The following is a 19,031-nucleotide window of genomic DNA, read 5'->3' as shown; positions in this document are numbered from 1 at the left end:
GGAGCTTGCAGTGAGCTGAGATCCGGCCACTGCACTCCAGCCTTGGCGACAGAGCAAGACTCCGTCTCAAAAAAAAAAAAAAAAAAAAAAAAAAAAAAAAAAAAAAAAACCATGTCCAAGTAGGATGCAAATAGACTCACCAAAAGATGTAAACAACTCAATGCTCATTAGGGGACAGGCTGCATAAATAGAAATCATTTGTTCAATGGAATACAACATAGCCATAAAGAAAGCCCAGCTCATTACATATTAGTGTGGAACAACCTCCATTCTATTAAGCACATGCAGACCAGAATGTATAGAATACGTCACTTAAAAAAAAAAACAAAAAACCCCATCTTTATCCACAGCATTATCTCCCCAAAACACTGAAAGAGGGAAAGTGACTGGTTGCTTTAGGGGCAGAGGGAGGATAGGGAGGGAAGTGGGAGAAGACTACACCCTTTTGTATGTTTTGAATTTTTAACCATGTGATTGGAATATCTCTTCATAAAAATCACACCTTAGGAAAGAAAAGAAATCATGCTTACCAAACAGGGAAAGAGATGAATGGCTTACAAGCCTCCCTGTAGTTCTATAAAGCACCTATGAAGTCGGCCTGGGGAAACCTGCCCTGCTCCCACTACTTCTCCGTTCCTCTGTAGTCATAGCCTGCGACCTGAGCCTTTGTGAGAAACAGACCTTGTCAGGTTTCACAGTAGGAGAAGGGCAGTTCTCTTTGCTAGAGGTGACTTAATTAAGCCATTTTCCTGCCAAGCTGGGACTGAATTATGATCTTCCCAACCTATTTGTAAAGTCCTCATCTTTGACATAAATCTGTCATGCGTTGACATGTTTCACAGTGCTGGGTAACCAGGAGGCACCCGTCTAAGTTGGGTGGTTAGCAGGGTACACTGGAATGTGCTGGAAGCCACACTGTGCACTGAGGGCTGAAAGAGCTCATACTCCCCTGTCCCCATCCCAACCCCAAAGGGAATGAAAGAGTCATTAGAGTGATTCAAAGACAGCTTGGAGGCCAGACAGCTTGGAGGCCGGTAATCCAGAACTGGGAGACTGAGTTGTACAGATCATTTGAGCTCAGGAATTTGAGACTAGCCTGGGCAACATGGCAAAACCCTCTCTCCACCAAAAATACCAAAAGTCAGTTGAATGTGGTGGCGTGCACCTGTGGTCCCAGCTACTTGGGAGGCTGAGGCAGGAGGATCACTTGAACCTGGAGGCAGAGGCTGCAGTGAGCCAAGAATGCACCACAGCACTCTAGCCTGGTTGACAGAGTGAGACCCCATCTCAAAAAACCTTCCCCAAAACAAAAGACAAAAACATAGACAGCTTGGAGAACACTGGGTGGGGTGTGGATGTAGGTCATTCCGGACTCCCAGGACTTCTCATAATTGAGAACTGATCCAATCCTGGAAAATTCCAACGTGTTGTCTCACTGACAAGAGCACCTGTCACCTGCCCAGTCATGACCACGCTGTACCTCTCACAGCAATGAATGGCCTGGCCAAGCCTGATATGCCTGAAGTGCCACTCTGCCTCTGCTCTCATAGTCCCCACTGCATAGAAAGACCTTTGGGGGCAGCATGGGGCATGTCATCATAATCTATATCAAACTCACACCTATATTTTTGCCTCTCCTGTGTTATGAGACCAGAACTTTCCCTATGACCTTGAAGGGCTCCTAAGCTACCTCCTCCATCCCCTGTCCTCTAACACACCCAGTCTATCGCATCCCTTCTCTGGGCCCAGGAGCTCTGTTGCTGGGCCAGTGTGTTTGCACATTCTCCTGTCTTCCCTAAGAACATCCCTTATTCTCACTCCTCTTGTGTAAACCTCAGCCTTAAAAGCTAGATTCAAGTTTATCTTTGGCCGGGCGCGGTGGCTCAAGCCTGTAATCCCAGCACTTTGGGAGGCCGAGACGGGCGGATCACTAGGTCGGGAGATCGAGACCATCCTGGCGAACACGGTGAAACCCCGTCTCTACTAAAAAATACAAAAAACTAGCCGGGCGAGGTGGCGGACGCCTGTAGTCCCAGCTACTCGGGAGGCTGAGGCAGGAGAATGGCGTAAACCCGGGGGGCGGAGCTTGCAGTGAGCTGAGATCCGGCCACTGCACTCCAGCCCGGGCGACAGAGCCAGACTCCGTCTCAAAAAAAAAAAAAAAAAAAAAAAAAAGTTTATCTTCTGCCACAATGCCCTACTTTGAATCATTCTGATTTCCTACTTTATCTGTTCTCAATTTACAAAGATGTCTCCTCAAATAGTTGTTAGTTGACTTCCTTGGGCTTGAGATCCTCAATCATGTGACCCATTCACCAGGGCTCTAAAATCTCAGGCAATCCTCCCAAATCTAAGTGGAGACTTGCTATTTAGAATGGAACATAGGAATCCAGTAGGTATGAGATGAAGAACTACAAGCAAAACCTCCTCAACAAGGTTAGGACCAGGCACGGTGCTCACATCCCAAATCCCAGCACTTTGGGAGGCTGAGGCGGGCAGATTACCTAAGGTCAGGAGTTTGAGACCAGCCTGGCCAACATGAGAGATGTTTTATTAGAGATGGCAAAACCCCATCTCTAATAAAAATAGAAAAATTAGCTGGGCATGGCGGCGGGTGCTTGTAATCCCAGCTACTCGGAAGGCTGAGGCAGGAGAATCGCTTGACCTGGGAGGCGGAGGTAGCAGTGAGCTGAGATCACGCCACTGCACTCTGGCCTGGGAGACAGAGCAAGACTCTGTCTCAAAAACAAAAACAAAAACAAAAATTAGCCAGGTGTGGTAGCAGATGCCTGTAATCCCAGCTACTCAGGAGGCTGAGGCAGGAGAATCACTTGAACTGGGGAGGTGGAGGTTGCAGCAAGCCGAGATCACGCCATTGCACTCCAGCCTGGGTGACAGAGTGAGACTTCATCTCAAACAAAACAAAACAAAAAAACAAAAACCAAAAACCAACAGTTAAACACAGGGAGGTGGGCCAGGCGCAGTGGCTCACGCCTATAATCCCAGGACTTTGGGACGCCAAGGTGTGTGTATCACAAGGTCAAGAGATTGAGACCATTCTGGCCAACATGGTGAAACTCCATCTCTATTAAAACCAAAATTAGCCGGGCGTGATAGCGCATGCCTATAGTCCCAGCTACTCAAGAGGCTGAGGCAGGAGAATCACTTGAACCCAGGAGGTGGAGGCTGTAGTGAGCCAAGTTGGTGCCACTGCACGCCAGTCTGGTGACAGAGCGAGAATCTGTCTCAAAATAAAAACAAAAACAAAAACACAGGGAGGTGGATCAATGAGAGATACATGAACAGAGAGAGGTGGGGAAGGAAAGTAACCCAAGAAAATAGCAAGGGGAAATGACAGAGTGTGGCTCTGTCGCCCAAGCTGGAGTGCAGTGGTATGAACATGGCTCACTGCAGCCTTGACATACTGGGCTCAAGCGATCCTCCTGCCTCAGCCTCCTGAGTAGCTGCACTCACATGCGCATGCCGCCATGCATGGCTAATTTTTAAAATTTTGTAGAGATGGAGTTTCGCCTGCTGGTCTTGAACTCCTGCGCTCAAGTGATCTACCTACCTCGGCCTCACACATTGTTGGGACTGCAGAAGTGCAACCGCACCCAGCTTATTGTATTTTTTTAAACCTTTTTTTTTATTCTGTCCAGACAAAACTGTTTCATTAGTAGGCTGAAGAGAGAATGTGGTGTACAATAAAGAACAATTCTCTACCAGACACCGTTGCTCATGCCTGTAATCCCAGCACTTTGTGAGGCCAAGGCGGGCGGACCGCCTGAGGTCAGGAATTCGAGACCAGTCTGGCCAATATGGCAAAACCCCGCCTCCACTAAAAATACAAAAAAAATTAGCCGGGTGTGGCGGCGCGTGCCTGTAGTCCCAGCTACTCGGGAGGCTGAGGCAGGAGAATCGTTTGAACCCGGGAGGCAGAAGTTGCAGTGAACCGAGATCGTGCCACTGCACTCCAGCTTGGGCGACAGAGCGAGATTCCATCTCAAAAAAAAAAAAAAAAACGACCCTCCAGGATCTCGGTCTGTTGCCTAGGCTGGAGTGCAGCAGCACATCTCAGCTCATGGCAACCTCCGCCTACAAGCGATTCTCCTACCTCACTGAGTAGCTGCGACTACAGGTGCGCTCCCACACCCAGCTAAATTTTTTTTTTTTTTTTTTTTTTTTTTTTTTTTTTTTTTAATTTTAGTGAAGACAGGGTTTCACCATGTTGCCCAGGCGGGTCTCGAACTCCTGAGCCCAGGTGATCCGACTGCCTCGGTCTCCCAAAGTGCTGGGTAAATTACAGGCGTGAGTCACCGCGCTTGGCCACAATAATTGTTATTAAAGGTACTACTCTGTGAAATCTAAAGATGGGAAGACGTGATGAAGGTGAGTTGGAGCAATAGACTCAACCCACACACTGTGTGTCTAGGATTTGGGAAGTAAAGGTAAGGCCCTGGACTCAACCAAACTCAGACTTTGGTCAACTCGGCAGCTGTCTAGGCGGACAGGCCTTCAGTATCTCTGTTGGTTAGGTGGAGATGTGGTTGATGACGCGGAAAGAACTCGTGGACCACTTGCCCTGACGCTTCAGGGTACCACCTGACACTCGCAGGCACATAGTCCTCTCTTTCTGGCTCACTCCGGAAAGAATGGCCGAAACCCCGTGCCAGACTTTTACACAGGAAATAATGTCGAAAAAACAGACCCTAACCCAGGACCTGCTGTTCAGAATTTTTACTCACCTGCACAGAAAATAATCTGGCGTTTCCCCGTGAGCTAGGCGTAAGAAAAAAAATCAACTAAGTAGACTAATAGCTAAAGAAGATTTCTGGGGTAAACTGCTGTCTTCAAGTACCCCAGATGCACACACTTTCACATAGTTAACAGACTGTTACCACCACTGAGTCACTAAGGTGCAAGAATCTATGCTAGGCAACTTGAGAATTCTCAAGATTGTGAGCAAAACATTTCTCGTCTCCGTTTGATAACGCAGACACCGGCGGGTCCACACCAGCCCTGCCCCAGGCTCACCTCGGAAGAGGCGACCCCAACCTTCTCGGACTCGTACATGAGGGCCAGGGACCTGCTGGTGCTGGCGGCCGTGGCCTCAGCCCTGCGGAGCACCTCCTGCCGCAAGTACTGCTGCCTGTCCGCTGGCGCGTCGGGCTCGTCGGGAAGGTCCCGGGCGTCCCTCCAAGGGGCCGGCCGGGCGCCTTCGTCCTCCCCGTCGTCGTCGAAGGGATTGTAGCTTTTAGGGTAAGCTGACATGGTGCCGGAGTGGCTCTCGGTCTGAGAAGGAGACTGAGGAAGACAGCCACCGCCGCCCTCCAGGGCCTCGCCCCGCCCGCCGACCCCGCGATCGTCGCGCTAACTCCTTCCGCGCGTCGCGCGCACGTGGCCCCGCCCTCGGAGCCGACCATCGCGCAGGTCGGCTGGGGGGGGCCCACGCCCGGCGCGCGCAACCTACTGTCCATCCCCTCTCTCCCCTGCAGCGGTGGGCCCGCCCCGCAGTCACGCCCTATCTACTGTCGGCAACTGAGAGGTCACGTGGCGGGAAAGCCGGATGCGCCTACGCCTGCGCCCTGAGGTCGGGCGCTCGCTGGCCGGGAGCGGGGAGCCGGCGGGCACCGCCGCGGCGCGTGAGGTGATGGCGGCGGCCCCGGGCCGGGGAGGCGGCGGCGGCGGCGGCGGCGGCGGCTCCGGTTCCTGCGCCTCGCGGGGTTTCTATTTCAACACGGTCCTGTCACTGGCCCGCTCCCTGGCGGTGCAGAGACCAGCATCCTTGGAGAAGGTAATGTCGGCGGGCTCTGCCGCGGGCTGACAGGAGGAGGGGCTGGGGTGGCGAAGCGTGGAGGCGGGACGAAGGTCGGTGGGAGGCCGAGGCTGGGCTCGCAGGCAGCCTGTGCGGGAGGGGACGTCTGAGCGGAGGGATCTAGCTGAGGAAGGAGGCCCCAGAGGGAGGAGCTGGTGAAGAGAGAGGGACCGTGGGGGAGGGGTCGGTGGGGCCTGCAGGGCCGCTGCAGGTGGGAGGTCGTGGAATTGGGGTAGGGGGGACGTGAGCTGCTGGCCCAGGGAGCATCTTGTGACATCGCGGGGGTGGAGACTGGATCGCGGGCGTTAGTGAGGAGCAGTGGGATGAGCCGATGACCAGGGGTCAAGACCTGGGGCTTTGCTTCCGATTTCAGCTGCTTTTTATTCGGCGACCTTGGGAAAATGCCTTTCTCTTAAAATGGGGATGCTTTTATCTGCTTTGCCGGCTTCACCGGACTGCGGTGGCTAGAAGACGAAACACTGTGTTGAAAGTGCTTTCTCACTGTAAACCAACTGCGCAGTGTTATTCTACGAGGCTGGGGGCGTTAGATTGGGTAAAAGATTGTGCGTTTGCAGAAGGGACAGTGGCAGGAAAGGGAGAGTGAACTGTCAGTGGGCAGAGAAGTGAGCTCGGGATTGCTTCAGAAGAGAATGGTGAAGTCGTGCCGGAGCAATCCTCATCTTGGGAGAAAGGTGAAAGGCAACTCAGTGGTGTGCCTTGAGATCTGGAAGGAGACAGGTTTTAGAGTTAGACCTAAATTTGTTTCCTGCACTGGCACTTACCGTGTCTTCTTGGGTAAATTACTTCAACTTTTAGAGCTTCTGTATCGTTACTTGTAAGATGAGGTTGGAGGTTGTTCTTGAGAATTAAATGAGTTCTAGCATAAAGCGTCTTCACGGGGCTGAGCACAGAGTGGGTGAGCAGTAAATGTCAACTTTGTTTGCCCACCAGTGTGTGATGAGACTCAGCACAATGTTTAGCCCCGAAAGGATGGAATTATTTTCCCACTCAACTTTTTGGCAAATGGAAAGAGGATGTTTTCCGACAAGATAAGAAGACAGTAAAAGAAGCCTGCTGCAGTTGGGAGTGGTTTTGTGGCTCTCTGCTGATGGGTGAAGCTGAAAGGCTATTTTAGGCACTTTTGGCAGAGTGACCTGGTCCTTGGCCTTGTCGGTTCTCATATTTGATTTTATCACGCACCTTCAGGGTGAGGAGGTCCTGGCAAATTGGTGCTAACCTGACTTCTAGCTAAAGAGGGAGTGCAATGCAATGGAAAGGACATGAGTTTGGAAAATAGGACCTCTGAATTTAAATCCTGTATCAGTTTCTTGCACTAGTGTGACTCTAGACAGGTCAGTTCCCTTCTCTGATACTTTGCTATCTTCTGTCAATACAAGATAGTACTTAGTGGAAACATTGTGAAGATGAACAGAAAGGCCTGTGGGTATCTAATGTATGATCACTGTTATTAGGTAGTCTGACTAATGGAGCATAGTGCTGTTTTATTAAATCAAACTCATGCTAGCTAGTCAGCACATTCGCTTCTTAGCAGGAGAGCCAACAAGTATATCTTATGTCTGATTGCTGGATTCTGGGAGAAGAGAGAAGAGAATGCAGGAAATTGGATGATCTTTGAGAAGCTGGTCCTGCAGCTCCAGCAGTGGTAGCACCCTTTCCATCAGTAACTCAGAAAAGGGCACCTTGAGCTCAATTTGCCTTCTTCAGCCATGTTCACCAGTCTTGAAAACATTCTGTAATTGCAACATTCTTAGCTTTGTAGTAATAACTGCTTCAGTTGTCAAGATTATATTTTATGGTCGGGCGTGGTGGCTCATGCCTGTAATCCCAGCACTTTGGGAGGCTGAGACAAGTGAATCACTTGAGGTTGGAATTCGCGACCAGCCTGGCCAACATGGTGAAACCCTGTCTCTACTAAAAATACAAAATTAGCTGGGCATGGTGGTGCGTGCCTGTAATCCCAGCTACTTGGGAGACTGAGGCAGGAGAATCACTTGAACCTGAGAGGCGGAGGTTGCAGTGAGCCAAGATTGCGCCATTGCACTCCAACCTGGGCGACAAGAGCGAAACTCCATCTCAAAAAAAAAAAAATTTTATTTTGCAAGGAACACAGCCATAGCCACAGGTTGGCAGCTCCCTAATGCCTCTTACTTTAAGAAGTACTTCAGTCTCATTGGCAACATTTACCAATCACTTTTTTGTTGTACCTGATTTCCTTCTGGGAATCTGATTGCTAGGCTGGTGGTGCCTAAATTAAAAACTTAGGGTGCTGATTCTCTAATGGACTTTCCTGGGCACAAACTTTGCATGCATGTATTGAATTTTTTTGCTGCTGTAGCAAGGAGCAAGCTTGATGTATATCCTCAGAGGAGGGAGAGAACAGAAGGAAGCCTGTGCATGGGTTTCTACAGGCAGCCCTGACGTGCTTTTAGTGACACTTGAGGTCTTTTCCCATTGCTGATATCCATTCACTGTGAAAAATGTAGCCATGAGTACAGCTGTATACATGTGGGCAGTCTGGGGGCCCCCTAAAGCAACTTATTTCATAGAGGAGGCTTCTGTCAGTGGCTGAACCCATTAAGTATATGTGAATTCCTCTTATCCTTATCTAAGATCTTGCAACTTGATTATGCTAGAGATCATTGTTAATATATAGTCCTATGATATGTGTCTTACTACATTCCTCTATTTTAAAGCAATTCACAAAAAGCCTTTAGCATTCCCAAGGAAAAGTTTCTTGTTCTTAAGAGTAAAGGAATTTTAGAGGACGCACCTGAAATAATAAAGATGGATACTTAACGGCAGGAGATGTGTGTTTAAAACCCAATCCCCTCCCTTCTCTCTTCCCTCTTTCCCTTCTCTTTTCTTCTATTTTCTTTTCTTTTCTTTCTTTCTGAGAGATTGGAGGACTGTGTGGGGCTTGATCTAGATGGGGTTGACCTGGGGAAGGCTAAGTTTGCAGAACCACACCTTGCATTCAGCTCAGACATTGGTAACTCAGGCAGCCCTGACATGGTTTTAGTGACACTTGAGGTACATTAATGACATAACCTTCCCTACCTTTGTCTCTCTACATGCCACAGTTGTGTTTACTTACTCTAGTCACTTACTCTAATCCCAGTCTGTGAAACCAAGCCTATTACTGCTCTGTGGACTTTACTTAAAAAAAAATTACCTTAGGCTGGACGCAGTGACTCACGCCCATAATCCCAGCACTTTGGGAGGCTGAGGCAGTCTGATCGCTTGAGGTCAGGAGTTCGAGACCAGCCTGGCCAACATGATGAAACCCCCTTCTCTACTAAAAATACAAAAGTTAGCCGGGCATGGTGGCGGGCATCTGTAATCCCAACTACTTGGGAGGCTGAGGCCAGGGAATTGCTTGAACCCAGGAGGTGGAGGTTGCAGTGAGCCGAGATCTCACCACTGCATTCTGGCTTGGATGACAAAGGGAGACTCCGTCTCAAAAAAACAAAACAAAACAAAAAATTACTTTCGACTAGACCAGTTAAATCAGAAGCAGTGTTAATTTGGTTGCTCAAGTGAAAAGCAGCAAGTCAACCTTGCTACAAGTCTGCCATCTACTCTTTTTTTTCCTCTTTCCTTTAATAAAACAATGAAATCCCATCTAATTTTTTTTTTTTTTTTTTTTTTTTTTGAGACGGAGTCTCGCTCTGTCACCCAAGCTGGAGTGCAGTGGCCGGATCTCAGCTCACTGCAAGCTCCACCTCCCGGGTTCACGCCATTCTCCTGCCTCAGCCTACCGAGTAGCTGGGACTACAGGCGTCCGCCACCTCGCCCGGCTAGTTTTTTGTATTTTTTTAGTAGAGACGGGGTTTCACCATGTTAGCCAGGATGGTCTCGATCTCCTGACCTTGTGATCCGCCCGTCTCGGCCTCCCAAAGTGCTGGGATTACAGGCTTGAGCCACCGCGCCCGGCCCTTTTTTTTTTTTTAAATAGACATGGGGGTCTCACCATCTTGCCCAAGCTGGTCTCAAACTCCAGGGCTTAAGGGATCCTCCTGCCTTCGCCTCCCAAAGTGCTGGGATTATAGGCATGAGCTACTCCAACCTGGCCAAGATCCCATCTACTCTCATATTTCAAACTAGACCCCTGCCGTGTTCCCATAGCCAAAACCAGGACCCTTGAGCATCTGTTCTGATCCATGTCTGAGTTTGAGCTTTTCCTGCTAGGCTATGCTTTAGACTGGGGTCCCACCCCCAGGATTGGAACCCACCTCAGAGGACACTCTCTCTGTGAAGCCCGTTGAACCAAGTCCTACCCAGTGCTCAGCCCCTCTCCCTCTGGGAGAAAGATAAGAAAAAAATAGACAATAAAGAAAGTAAGGCTTTTCAACATTGGGATCTCCATATACAGTTGGCTTCCAGACTCCTCCTTCCTGATTTCTATCTGCCCGCTAGTCTCGTTCTGCCTTCCTGGTTCTCACCTGTCTTCAGAATGTTGCTGAGCCACCCCTACCAAGCTTCCTCCTGGCTCTGCCTGGCTAATCTTCCTTTGCGTCAGGGAAGTTCAGTGGCCTGTTTTCTGTCTCTCCTCTGTAGGCCTGTGTTAAACCAGTGGACCCTCGATCCTGGGATACCAAGAGTCATGGGCAGAGCTTCTGTTCCTCTCCCCACCCTCAGGAGGCTTTGATCAGAGCCCTTTTTCCATGTCCTAAAATGTTCTCTTTGTTTTCTTCAGTTAGAATGCCAGAATCCTGAGGTGTCGTAGCTAACTATTGATCTGATTTTTGAAAGAAAATAGAGACGGAGTCTCACCATTTTGCCCAGGCTGGTCTCAAATTTCTGGGCTCAAGTGATTCTCTTGCCTTGGCCGCCCAAAGTGCTGGGATTATAGGCGTGAGCTGCTGCACCCAGCCTGATCTGATGTTTAAATGGCACTGTGGCATTAGGGACAGGCTGAACCCTTCTTGGTGGCCATATGTGCTCCATAAGATGAGTTAATTCTAATCTGTAGTTGGAAGAATATGTGGCTTGGTGCTTAGGGTAGTGGGCTTTCTGGAGTTCATGGTTATTCAGTGTGTACGTTAGAGTGGTACTTTAGAGTGGTGTGCCGTGGAGTAAAAATCACAGTGGTGGCGTTTTTTCAGCATCAGGAAGCTGAGAATTTCCCATCCTCTTTCCCTTTCCTTTGTGCGACTGTGTTAAGAACAGCCATCTGTAGATTGAGAGGAGAGAGACAATGAGGGTCAGCGGAGGGTATACATGTTGCCAGAATCATTATTATTAAGTCAACTCTTAAAATATATATATATATATATATTTTTTTTTTGAGACGGAGTCTCGCTCTGTCGCCCAGGCTGGAGTGCAGTGGCCGGATCTCAGCTCACTGCAAGCTCCGCCTCCCGGGTTCACGCCATTCTCCTGCCTCAGCCTCCCAAGTAGCTGGGACTACAGGCGCCCGCCACCTCGCCCGGCTAGTTTTTTTGTAGTTTTAGTAGAGACGGGGTTTCACTGTGTTCACCAGGATGGTCTCGATCTCCTGACCTCGTGATCCGCCCGTCTCGGCCTCCCAAAGTGCTGGGAAACTCTTAAAATATTTTAAGAAGAAATTGGAAGAAGAAAAAATCTTTACCTGTAACCATACCATATTAACTGTTAGTTTGCTAGATTGCCATAACAGAGTACCACAGACTGGCTTAAACAACACAGATGTATTTCCTCCTCATTCTGGAAGCTAGAAGATCAAGATGAAGGTGTCAGCAATGTTGATTCCTTCTGAGGTCCCTTTCTCCCTCTGTCTTCACGTAGCCTTCCCTCGGTGCCCTCCTGCGTCACCAGCTGTTTGCCTCCCCAGGGGGCAGAAATGTTCCATTTCTTACTCCTTACTGCAGATTCTCTTTTCTGCTGTCTGTGTTTGCAGTTTGCACTCATTGGAGATGTGGTTGCCTCTAATCTTTCTCACCAGCAGCTATTTCCATCATTGACGTCAGTTGCTGAAATTTATGTATTTTATCTTCGTGATTGCTTATTTATATTTCTATTTTTGTATTTGCTTCTGTTGTATATGTTGGCATACTGGAGAAACGCTTGGCCTTTCATGAACATTGCCAAGTCGGCCAGAACACTACTTTCATTTGTGTGGTAAACTGACAAATACAGGGTTAAGGCAGAAATCCTCAGGTCTCATTTGCGTTTGTTTATTGAGTCCTGAGAGGCTCTGTCTCTGCTGCAGAAGCCATTCTCTTTTCCTGAATGTTTTTCTGTGTTTCAAGCTGGTCTGGAAGCCTGGATTCAGGATAGCCAAGGCGGCCAGCCAGGCACAGTGGCTCATGCCTGTAATCTCAGCACTTTCGGAGGCTGAGGCAGGCAGATCACCTGAGGTCAGGAGTTTGAGAACAGCCTGGCCAACATGGCGCAACCCTGTCTCTACTAAAAATACAAAAATTAGCAGGGCATGGTGGTATGGACCTGTAATCCCAGCTACTTGGGAGGCTAAGGCAAGAGAATTGCTTGAACCCAGGAGGTGGTGCGGTGAGCCGAGATTGCGCCACTGCACTCCAGCCTGGGTGACAGAGCAAGACTCCGATTCAAAAAAAAAAAAAAAGATAACCAAGGCTATACTATTATAAAAGCTACAGATGGCACCATCCATTCATATGATAAGTCTTTGGGGGTTTGCTGTGTTGCAGGCACTGTGCTAGGCGCTGGCATTAGAGGGGTGGATAAATAGACATTAAAAAAAAAAATAGAGGTAGGGTCTCACTGTGTTGCTCAAGCTGGTCTCAAATTCCAGGACTCAAACTGTCTGTCCACTTCGGCCTTCCAGAGTGCTAGGATTATAGGCATGAGCCGCTGTGCTTGGCCTAGACATTTTTTAAAATTAAAATTACATTTTTTTGGAGACAGTTTTGCTTTTTCACTCAGGCTGGAGTGTAGTGATGTGATCGTAACTTACTACCACCTTGAATTCCTGGGTTTGACGGATCCTCCTGCCTCAGCCTCCCAAGTAGTTGGGACTATAGGTGTGCACATCATACCTGGCTAAGTAAAAAAAATAAATTTTTTTAGAGATGGGATCTTACTATCTTAAGATCCCAGGCTTATCTGAAACCGTGGGCTCAAGTGATCCACTCACTTTAGCCTTTCAAAGTGCTGAGATTATAGGCATGAGTCACTGTACCCAGCCAAAATTTAAAAAATTTTTAATGAGTATATAGTCCCAGGGACCTATTGGGACTCCTTCAGCGTGCACTACCACAGTCAGCTAATTTTTTGTATTTTAGTAGAGACGGGGTTCCAGGCTAGTCTTGAACTCCTGGCCTCAAGTGATTCACCCACCTCGGCCTCCCAAAGTGCTGGTGTTAACAGGCAAGCCACTGTACCTGGCCTGAGTGTTTAGATTTTTGTTGTCTTCCTTTAGGGAATGTTGGGCCTTGTTCTGGTAGGTAGTTGCTGTCGTTTAATTTGATCCTTCTGAGGCTAGGTTTTTCAATAGTGCTTTCTTGAGATATAATTCACATACCATAAAATTTACCCATTTAAAATGTACAATTCATCATTTTTAGTGTATTCACAGAGTTGTCCATCCATCGCCATGATCATTTTTAGGTCATTTTCTTTGCCCTCAAAAGAAATCTTGCTGTTACCCTCCAGCCCTACCAGCCCCATCCCTAGGCAACCACTAGTTTACTTTCTGTCTCTGTAGATTTATTCTGAACATTTTATAGAAATAGAATTATATAAGATGTGGTTCTTTGTGATTGGTTTCTTTTACTTGGCATATTTTCAAGGTTCATCCATGTTGTAGCATCTCATTACTTCATTTTTATTACTGAATAGTATTTGTATGCATATACCACATTTTATCCATTTATTAGTAGGTGGATGTTTGGATTGTTTCTACATTTTGGCTATTATAAATAACGCTGCTATGGAAATTCATGTACAAGTGTTTCTGTAGACATATTTTCATTTTTCTTAGGTCTTTAACTAGATGTGGAATTGCTGGGCCATACAGTAACTCTAGGTTTAACTTTTCGAGGAAGTCCAGACTGCTTTCCAAAGTTACTACATCGTTTACATTCTCACCAACAGTGTACAGAAAGCTTGTTTTCTGTACGTTGTCACCAACACTCTGGTTTGTCTGTCTTTCCAGTTATAGCCATCCTAGTGGATGTGAAGTGGGATCTTATTATTCTGTTGTGGATATGCATTTGCCTGATGGTTAATGATGTTGAGCCAGCCTATTCTATCCTAGAACAGCCACTCTTTTTGGGTATTTGTAGATCTCCTTTGGAGATATATCTATTCAGATCCTTTGTCCATTTTTATTTATTTATTTATTTTTATTTTTTTTGAGATGGAGTCTCGCTGTGTCACCCAGGCTGGAGTGCAGTGGCGCGATCTCGGCTCACTGCAAGCTCCGCCTCCCGGGTTTATGCCATTCTCCTGCCTCAGCCTCCGAGTAGCTGGGACTACAGGCGCCCGCCACCACGCCCGGCTAGTTTTTTGTATTTTTAGTAGAGACGGGGTTTCACCATGTTAGCCAGGATGGTCTCGATCTCCTGACCTCGTGATCCACCCGCCTCGGCCTCCCAAAGTGCTGGGATTACAGGGTTGAGCCACCGCACCCGGCCCCTTTGTCCATTTTTAAATTGTAGTTTTTTTTTTTTATTAAGTTATAATAGTTCTTTGTGTATTTTAGATACAAGTGTCTTAAGATAGATGATTTGCAAATATTTTCTCCCGTTCTGTGGGCTTTTTCACTTTCTTCATGGTGTTCTTTGAACCACAAAAGTTTTAAATTTCCATGATGTCCATTTTGTCTTTTTTTTTTTTTTTTGTCCCCTGTGCTTTTGGTGTTGTATCTAAGAAACCATTGTCCAATTCCAAGGTCACAAAGACTTACACCTGTGTTTTTTGTTAACAGTTTTATAGTTTAGCTCTTACATTTGAGTTTTTGATCCATTTTAAGTTTTTATTTGATATGAGATGGGGGTCCACTTTCTTTTGCATGTGAATATCCACTTGTCTCAGCACGATTTCTTGGAAAGACTGTTCTTTTTTCCATTGAGGGGTCTTGGAACCCTTGTCAAAAATCAGTTGACTGTAAGTGTGAGGGTTTATTTGGTCTATATGTCTTTCCTGATGCTGGCTCGTGTACTGTTTTGATTACTTTAGCTTTGTAGCAAATTTTGAAATTGGGAAGAATGAGTCCTCCACCTTTGTTCTTCCTTTTCAAGATAGTTTTTGCTATTCTGGGTCCCTGGAATTACCATGGGAATTTTAGGGTTAGCTTGTTAGTTCTGCAAAGAACTCACCTAGGGTTTTGATAGGGATGGTGTTGAATTTGTAGGTCAGTTTGGACTGTATTGCTGTATTGTCCTTTTTTTTTGTTTTTTGAGACGGAGTCTCTCTCAGTCACCCAGGCTGGAGTGCAGTGGCACAATCTCATCTCACTGCAACCTCCACCTCCCAGGTTCAAGCATTTCTCCTGCCTCTGCCTTGTAGGTAGCTGGGACTACAGGTGTGCACAAACATGCCTGGCTAATTTTTGTATTTTTAGTAGAGACAGGATTTTGCCTTGTTGGCCAGGCTGGTCTTGAACTCTTGACCTCAGGTAATCCACCCACCTTGGCCGCCCAAACTGCTGGGATTATAGGTGTGAGCCACTGTGCTCGGCCTATATTGCCATCTAAACAATGGTAACTATTTTTGATCTATGAACGTGGGATGCCTTTCCATTTATTTAGGTTTTCTTTACTTTCAGCAATGTTTCTTAGTTTTGCACTTCTTTTGTTTTTATTCATAAGTTTTTTTTTTTTTGATGCTATTTTAAATGAAATTGTTTGTTTGTTTTTTTTTTTTTGAAACAGGGTCTCACTATCACTCAAGCTGGAGAGCAGTGGTATGCAGTGGTATTATCACAGCTTACTATAGCCTGGACCTCCCAGGCTTAAGCAGTCCTCCCACCTCAGCCTCTGAAGTAGCTGGAACTACAGGCACAAGCCACCATGGCCTGGCTAGTTTTTGTAGAAACTGGGTTTCACCATGTACTCCAGGTTGGTCTCAGGTTTCATCATGTACCCCAGGCTGGTCTTGAACTCGTGGGCTCAAGTGATCCACCCACCTCAGCCTCCCAAAGTGTTGAGATTACAGGCGTGAGCCACTGCACCCAGCCTCCTGGCTAATTTCTAAAATTTTTTGTAGAGACAGAGTCTCACTATGTTGCCCAGACTGGTCTCAAACTCCTGGGCTCAGGCGATCCTCCTGCCTCAGCCTCCCAAAGTGCTGAGATTATTACAGTTGTTTTTCTTTTTAGATTTTTATTTATTCATTTTTCTTCAACTTTTATTTTAGGTTCATGTTCAGGATGTGCAGGTTTGTTAAATGTGTGCCATGGTGGTTTGCTGCACAGATCATCTCATCACCTATGTATCAAGCCCAGCATCCATTAGCTATTACTTTTTTTTTTTTTTGAGATGGAGTCTTGCTCTGTTGCCTAGTCTGGAGTGCAGTGGTGTGATCTCAGCTCACTGCAACCTCCGCCTCCTCTGTTCAAGTGATTCCCCTGCCTCAGCCTCCTGGGTAGCTGGGATTACAGGTGTGTGCCACCACACCCAGCTAATTTTTTTGTATTTTTAGTAGAGACGGGGTTTCATCATGTTGGTAAGGCTGGTCTCAAACTATTGACCTCATGATCCACCTGCCTCTACTTCCCAAAGTGCTGGGATTACAGGCGTGAGCCACCGCGCCTGGCCCCCCCACCCCCCTCTTCTTTTTTTTTTTTTTTTTGAGCCTGCACTGTTGCCTAGGCTGAAATGCATTGGGGCGATCTCAGTTCACTACAACCTCTGCCTCCCAGGTTCTAGCGATTCTTCCGCCTCAGCCTCCTAATCAGCTTGGTCTACAGACACACGCCACCACGCCTGGCTAATTTTCGTTTTTTTTTTTTTTTTTTTCTTTTTTGAGATGGAGTCTTGCTCGGTCACCCAGGCTGGAGTGCAGTAGTGTGATCTCGACTCACTGCAAGTTCCACCTCCCGGGTTCACGCCATTCTCCTGCCTCAGGCTTCCGAGTAGCTGGGACTACAGGCGCCTGCCACCTCGCCCGGCTAATTTTTTTTTTTTTATTTTTGGTAGAGATGGGGTTTCACCGTGTTAGTCAGAATGGTCTCGATCTCCTAACCTCAGGCGATCCACCTGCCTCGGCCTCCCAAAGTGCTGGGATTACAGGCGTGAGCCACTGCGCCCGGCTGATTTTCCTATCTTAATTTTGTATCTTGTAACCTTGCTGAATTTGTTTGTTAGAAGGCCATGAATCTGTCCAAAGATGACCAAAGAGCATCTTTTTTATTTTGTATTTTTGGAGACAGGATTCTGCTCTGTTGCCCAGGCTGGAGTGCAGTGGCACAATCATAGCTTACTGCAGCCTCAGACTCCTAGTCTCAAGCAGTACTCCCACCTCAGCTTCCCAAGCAACTGGGATTACAGGCACTTCCCACCGCACTCAGCTCAAAAGAGCATCTCTAATGAAAGTCTGATCCAGGGTGCTTGTAGGAGCAGGTGCTGTTCCATTTACATTTGTAGGTCCATGTGTATCATGTCACAGTCACCTTTATCATGATAGCTCTGAGTCACTTTGAAAATGTCAACTTATGTTCAATATTTTTTTGTCTGAGGGGACAGTACATTTGAGAAACACAATTACAAATGGTTTTAACAGAAAAATATACCATTGATACTTAAATCTTAGTCTTTCGTTCTCAGGGAATTTTGTTTTCTCCAGAAAGACTGTTCCCAGAGGTTTTAAATAACAAGTAGTACTCTTTTAAAAAAATCATTTAATTATCCAACTTTTGTAATGCTATTATTGTAGCTTTATTTTGACCTAAATACCTTACAAATACCCTCTGTTATGGTTGATTCTCATCTGCAATTTTCTGCCCAGTCATCCAGACTTACAATTAATAATCTTATTTTCTCCTTGGTTTAGCATTTCCTTACCTTGGCAGTCAAAATTCACATCTTTGAGGTATCTGTCTTTTAATATCCTTGGGTTAAAGTACTGCCAAGAGTTCTTATCAGAGTCTAAGTCAGTCGTATCTGTTGCCTCCCTGTGGTCCATTGGCTTAACAACCTTTCGAAAGTGGTAGGTAGGCCGGGCGCAGTGGCTCACGTCTGTAATCCCAGCACTTTGGAAGGCTGAGGCGGGTGGATCACAAGGTCAGGAGATCGAGACCATCCTGGCTAAAACGGTGAAACCCCGTCTCTACTAAAAATACAAAAAATTAGCCGGGCGCGGAGGCGGGCGCCTGTGGTCCCAGCTACTCGGGAGGCTGAGGCAGGAGAATGGCGTCGGCCCGGGAGGCGGAGCTTGCAGTGAGCCGAGATCGCGCCACTGCACTCCAGCCTGGGCGACAGATCGAGACTCCGTCTCAAAAAAAAAAAAAGAAAATGGTAGGTAGAACCCCTCTGGATCCTTTTTGTAAATGGGAAAAACCCTGGTCATTGTGGTCAGATTTTGAGCTTAATGACTTTTTATAATGACCCACTCCCCCTAAGACCCTAAAAACGAACAACTTGCTAGTTTATTGTAAAATTCTGATTCTGAAAAGCCATTTGATGTTATTTTTCTTTTCCTTTTTTTCAAAGACTATAGGGTTAATGCTTTATCTTGCCTTAGGACTTTGACCTCTCTGTGTCTGTTTCATCATATGTAAAAGGAGGATGATTAATAATAGCTACCTAATGAGCTGTTGTGAGGATTAAATAAGATAATACAGATGAACACATGATAAATGCTCAATATGTGTTAGCTGTCATTATTTGGAGAATGGCACCCACCAGAACTGGGTGTGACGATTTCTATAGGACCCATGTTCAAGTCTTCAAATATCTTTCTCATAAGAGTCCTAGTTTCCAAGAGTATTTTGCACCAGGCTTTCAGGGCCCTCTGTCATTTAGTTTCTGACTTGTGTTATTTGCTAGTTGTGTCATTTTTATTAGTTTTGTAACTTCTGCTGGATTGTAACACTCGGGAGGGAGTGATTGTACATTATATATTACTTCATTTGAGAGTTCTTCTACCCATCCCTCCATTCATTCAGTGAGGCAGCAGAAACTTGTTCAGTGTCAACTGCATGCCAGCACTGTGCCTGGTACTGACTATATGACAAGTATCACAGTGTAGTTAAACCCTGCTTTCTAGTAGCCCTTACCTCTTTTCTTTCCTCCTC

General features: G+C 46.7%; 2 protein-coding genes across 2 annotated transcripts in view; one reads left to right on the top strand and one right to left on the bottom strand.

Moving 5' to 3' along the window:
* SNAP29 (synaptosome associated protein 29) overlaps positions 1-19,031 on the bottom strand; it is a 212,599-nt gene that overhangs the window by 25,819 nt on the left and 167,749 nt on the right. Inside the window, exon 2 of the mRNA XM_050746293.1 lies at positions 5,035-5,364. Coding sequence (XP_050602250.1) covers positions 5,035-5,271 — 237 coding nt within the window. The 5' untranslated portion in view covers positions 5,272-5,364. The remainder of the gene's footprint in view (positions 1-5,034; positions 5,365-19,031) is intronic.
* Positions 5,565-19,031, top strand: part of PI4KA (phosphatidylinositol 4-kinase alpha) — a 145,612-nt gene continuing 132,145 nt past the window's right edge. The window contains exon 1 of the mRNA XM_050746023.1: positions 5,565-5,794. Coding sequence (XP_050601980.1) covers positions 5,567-5,794 — 228 coding nt within the window. The 5' untranslated portion in view covers positions 5,565-5,566. The remainder of the gene's footprint in view (positions 5,795-19,031) is intronic.

The sequence above is a fragment of the Macaca thibetana genome, chromosome 10 (genome assembly GCF_024542745.1).
Source record: "Macaca thibetana thibetana isolate TM-01 chromosome 10, ASM2454274v1, whole genome shotgun sequence".
Lineage (NCBI taxonomy): Eukaryota > Metazoa > Chordata > Mammalia > Primates > Cercopithecidae > Macaca > Macaca thibetana.
The sequence above is the reverse complement of the archived record's forward strand: the minus strand, read 5'-3'. Positions and strand labels throughout refer to the sequence as shown.